The 5516-nt window shown below is 41.8% G+C and overlaps 1 protein-coding gene across 1 annotated transcript in view; it reads left to right on the forward strand.

Moving 5' to 3' along the window:
- Window positions 1-5516, forward strand: part of LOC103726548 (mucin-16) — a 215162-nt gene that overhangs the window by 80457 nt on the left and 129189 nt on the right. Inside the window, exons 21-22 of the mRNA XM_029559169.1 lie at window positions 2157-2281; window positions 2358-2425. Coding sequence (XP_029415029.1) covers window positions 2157-2281; window positions 2358-2425 — 193 coding nt within the window. The remainder of the gene's footprint in view (window positions 1-2156; window positions 2282-2357; window positions 2426-5516) is intronic.

A 5516-nucleotide genomic window follows, 5' to 3' on the forward strand; every position in this document is an offset into this window, starting at 1 on the left:
CTCCCTCCCTCCCTCCCTTCCACCTTCTACTCTTCCTTTCCCCGTCTCTCCTTCCCTCTTCTCACCCTCCTTCCCGTACTTCCTTTAATCTCTCTCCCCTTTTTCTTTTCCTTCCTCCCTTCCTTCTTTCCTACCTCCCATCTGTTCATGTACTAAGCATGGAATCCAGCCTCACACATGCTAGGTAATACTCTACAACTAAGGCACCTCCACCTACCATCCTCCAAAACGACCTCATTCTTCATGCCATTTCACCACACACACTCTCCTCTGCACATTGCACTAGGCACTGATTAAACATCGCAAGTTATTTTCAGCTTCATGGATTTTGCTTGAACACATTTCCTCTGCTGCTTGTGCAGCTGGCTCCTCACTTTTCCAGTTTCAAGAAAATACCAGCTTCTCAAAGGGGCCTTATCGATTCATCCATACAAATCAAACTGTTTTGTTTTTGTTTTTTTAACTTCACAGTACAGATGCTTCCTGACTTATAATGGAGTTATATCCTAATAAACCCATCATAATTTGAAAATATTATTAAGAAATACATTTAATATGTCTATCAAACATTATAGTTTAGCCTAGTTTATCTTGAACATGTTCAGAACACTTATATGAACCCAAGAGTTGAATCAGTGAATACAAATACCAAATATGTCACAAAATTTAATGAGAGTAGATCTTATTAGCTGGGTACAGTGGTGCACGCCTATAGCCTCTACTACTCAGGAGGCTGAGGCAGGGAAGTGTTGTTATAGCCTGTACAGTGCAGAAACACTCTGTCTCAAAATGAATGAACGAAATATCACTAGCCATTTAGTCTGAGCCTTCAACAGCTGAGCTATCCCTCTAGCCCAACATTTAAAAAAGGTGATAGCACAGTTTCTACAGACTGTGTCCCTCTTTTGTACCATCATGAAGTAAAAAACCTGGGCATGATTGAATCGTCCTTTCCTCAGGGACACCTTCACGTTCCACTTTAATGCTGTACTTGCTTGTGTATCTGCTGTCTGCTTCCCACTTCAGGAACATTATTTCCTGTGGGATTTGTCTGTCATATTCTGTGCTCCACATGGCACATGAGTTTTATATCCTTAGATTCTTTTCCATGCTTCCAGGCTCTGTTCTGTGTACTAGAGCACTGATCTCTGAAAATTAAATGTCCTGGATTCCCTTCCTTTGATAACTAACATCCTACTAGTTTCAGACAATAGGAGACTTTGGTGGAGCAGTGGTTAGCAGGGCAACCAAAATGTTTCTCTCTTTTTCTTTCTCACCTTCCAGTAGCACCACTACTGGGGACTGTGTCCTCCACGGGCTGAGTACCCACTGACATTCTACTGTTTTGCCCATTTGTCCTTTCAACCCTTTGGAATATATTTCGCTAGTATCTGCTTCATTCTTTCAGGGATTTTGTTGTTGGGGTTTGTCATAATTAAATAGTTGACATTAATTCTATTATTCTAAGTAGAACTATTTGCAGTAGTATGCCTTGTGTATAGCTTGTGCTCAAGCTGATTGTTGAACAAAGAAGTAACTGTAATTGCCACCAACATACTGGGGAGATAGCTGAAGTACTTGCCTTTCAAGCATGAGGAATGAGTTTGATTCAGAACCTTGGTACAATGATGTACACTTGTAATGTTAGTGCTGCAGAGGTGAAACAGGATCCCAGGGGCTCTGTGGTCTGCCAGCCTAGCCTGGTTGGCAAATTACAGGTCAATGAGAGACCCTATCTCCAAGAGAAAGTGGATGGCTCCCAAGGAATGAGAACCAAGATTGTCCTTCGGCCTTCCAAGCACACACATTCATGTACACACATCCACACATGCATATGCTCCACTCCGGAGTATGTACACACACACACACACACACACACACACACACGCACACACGCACACATACACACACTACTACTACTACTACTACTACCACCACCACCACCACCACCACCACCACCACCACCACACAGGGCAGTCAGCTATAACTTAGGATTTCTGTCTGCACTGACTTAAGAACAAATCAAATGGAGACCTCCGGTGGAGAGAAAGAGAACTCCTTTGTATGAGGTCTGGTGCAGACCACAGGAGCAGCTGGGCAGATCTCACGAGGGCTCAAGAAGAATTGGCTCTCTTCTCTGCCTTTCTCTGTTGCAGTCACAACCTCTAACCCGGTGCCATTTACCCTCAACTTCACCATCACGAACCTGGAGTACACATCAGATATGGAGCACCCAGGATCCCTCAAGTTCAACAATATTGAGGCAGTCCTGCAACATTTGGTAAGATCTCTTATATGCTGGCTGCCCACTTCTCCCTCTTGTATCACTCTCTTACCTCCCTTTTCTTCCTCCCCAGCTTGCTCTTGTGTTCAAGAACACCAGCATTGGCCCATTGTACTCTGGCTGCAGGCTAACCTCGCTCAGGTATGACATCTAAGAATGTGTGCTTACATGCCCATGCCTCCCACATTCAGCTCCTCCCTATCATAGCATCCCTGTACCTGGAGCAGCTCCATCTGCTGGACCTTCTCACTAGTTCTTATGCTTTCATCTTTTATCCGATCCTAACCAAAGTGTAGCATAGACCCCAGGAACAGATGTTCAGCAATGCCCAAGAGTCTGCATTCAGGAAAAAAAGAAAAGGAAAAAAAAAAAAAAAGAAGAAGCAAAAAGTGCTTGTGGTATTACAGAAAGAAATCAGGCACTCACCTGGAGAGGTGGAGAACCCCTTTATTATGCTAGTGGATCCAAGTGAACTAATGCTCTGAGGGTTCTGGACCTTCGTTACCAAAATTTATAGGCATTTGTAGGACTTTTTAAATCATTTCTTTAATAGGTACAGTATTGGTGGGCTTAGACTATACCCTCTGTGACTTTTAACACAAACGTCTATGTGTACATAAACCATTAATGAAAATTCCTTAAATGATCAATGTGTTTACAGAAGTAACAGACATTTCATCAACTGTGGTGTTTGCTTCTATCCTCCCTGTGCTCTCCATTTTAGTTTTACCATTTGTATCAATATAGGTAAGTATTTACTAGGAAAGGCATTATAGAGGTTACAGAGGGGATTCCACTTTTCCTAAAGCATAGTAAACTACAGGAGTCAGCCTTAAAAACAGTCAAGATACAGAAGAGCAACATTAAATGCATGAACATTTTTCTTTTCCTCTTGAATGGCATGCTCATCTTTCTCTCTTTTTTTGATATTTATTTTTATTTAGTGTGTGTGTGTGTGTGTGTGTGTGTGTGTGTGTGTGTGTGTGTATGTGTGATGGAGGTGAGGGCAATTTTTCAGGAGTCAGTATATTCCTTTAACCTTGTTATTTTAGCCATGTCCTGCTAATGGGAGCTTTCAGACACTTCTACTATCTATGCCTCCAGTCCTCTCCATGGGAGTGCTAGGCCTGGATTAAAGACACAAGTCACAGCATCCTCGATTTTTTTTCCTTATTTTTATTTTTTTGATGTAGTATTTTTAGTGAACTTTTGTGCATGTCATACAAAACATCTTAATCATCTTTATACCCCTCCCCCATCCACACCCTGCTATAGGTCCCCCCACTGGATTTCATCCATTCTGTCATATATGTAAGGCCTATTTTAAACTCAGATTGTCCTACCAGGCATGGTGGCACACACATTTAATCCCAGAATTTGGAAGCTAGAGGCAGGCGAATCTCTGTGAGATCGAGGCCAGCCTGGTCTACATAGTGAGCTCCAGGCCAGCTGGGGCTACATCTGTCTCAGAAAAACAAAAACAAAAACAAAACAAAGAGACAAATTCAGGTTGTTAGGGTTGTACTGAAAATTTTACTGCCTCATAGGCTCATTTCTTTTTTAAATTTTCTTTCAGTTTTGTCCAACAGTTTTATTTTTCATAATTTATTGATTTGAAATTAATATATCATGCTGAGGATCAACCATGGCCTCCTGCTCACTGAGAGCAGCTGCTCGGTGGCTACATCCCTAGTCATTTCTTAACCTACATTGAAAGTGCCTGGGGAGATGGTTCTGTGAGTGCTTGTTGAACAAACATGAGGATCTGAGTTTGAATCCTTAGCACCAGCTCATTAAAGCTGGGCAGAGTGCACATCTTGCACCCCAGTGCTGGGGAGGTGGAGACAGACAGATCCACAGAGCTTACTGACCAGTCAGGGTAGCTAAAAGAGTGAGCTTTGATTTCAGTGAGAAGCCTTGTCTCAAAAAATAAAGTGGAGGCACTGAAGAGATGCTGCTCTTCCAGAGGACCTGGGTTCGAGTCCCATCACCCACATGGCAGCTAAAAACAGTCTATAACTCGAGTTCCAGGATATCCAATGCCCTCTTCTGACCTCCACAGGCATTGCATGACATGGGTGCACTTACGTACATACAAACTTTATGTTCATACACATAAAATAAAAATAATAAATAAAATTCTTTTTAAAAAGAGGAGAGTAAGCCAGGTGTGGTGCCGCAGGCTTTAGTCCCAGCACTTCGGAGTTAGAGGCAGGTGGATCTTTGTGAGTTCGAGGCCAGCCTGGTCTACATAGAGAAATAAATAAATAAATAAATAAATAATAAATGAGTAAAGAGGAAGGTGCCCTAGGTTACACTCTGGCCTCTACATGTGTATGCACAGATGAGTGCAGCCACACATATGTGTATACACACACACACACACACACACACAATTTAAACAAGAAGAGAATGCTAAAAATGATAAATCTACATTTATCCGGCAAGGCCGTGGGGTGCTTCACCCGTTTGTTACATTGGTCTAACCTGAGATGATAGATTAAAAGTTGTAGAATGCTGGTACGTGTTGAACATCTCTAAACCTCAAATACTTAGAAAACCAGAATTTCTTCATTTCTCTCTCTCTTTCTCTCTGCAAGTATGCTTATCCATATCTGGAGGATGTAGAATCCAAGGTTGACATGGGGATGGTTGGTTTTACATATTATTTTTTTGAGAAACAGTATCTCACTAAACATGAAGTTTACCATTTTGGCTAGACTGACTGGTCAGTGAGCCTCAGGGATCCACCTGTCTCTGATCCCCCAGTTCGAGGGTTAGACATACACAGCTATGCCCATCCTTTTATGTGAGTGCTGTGGATTTGAACTTAGGTCCTCAAGCTTGTGCAGCAAGTGCTTTAACCCACTGAACCATCTTTCCAGCTCTAGAATATCTCGACTCTCATGTTGGTACTCAAAATATTTTGAATTTGGAAAATTTCAGATTTTCAGGTGGATGAGGAATGGGTAAAATCTACACAAACATTCTAAAATCCAAAAACCTCCAATGCCTGAAATATATTGTGTTAGATATAGAAGAAAGAATTCTTACAAAAGGAGCTGATAAGTAATTAACCTTCAGAGCTGACATGTAATTAACCTTTAGGGATGAATTTTATTGTGAAGAAAGGGCCTTATGATCAGGACTTGAGGCAGAAGAGCACCAAAAAAATAAATAAATAAAACAAGAGAGAGAGAGAGAGAGAGAGAGAGAGAGAGAGAGAGAGAGA

This window comes from Nannospalax galili, unplaced genomic scaffold (genome assembly GCF_000622305.1).
Source record: "Nannospalax galili isolate Female #2095 unplaced genomic scaffold, S.galili_v1.0 scaffold1009, whole genome shotgun sequence".
Classification (NCBI taxonomy): domain Eukaryota; kingdom Metazoa; phylum Chordata; class Mammalia; order Rodentia; family Spalacidae; genus Nannospalax; species Nannospalax galili.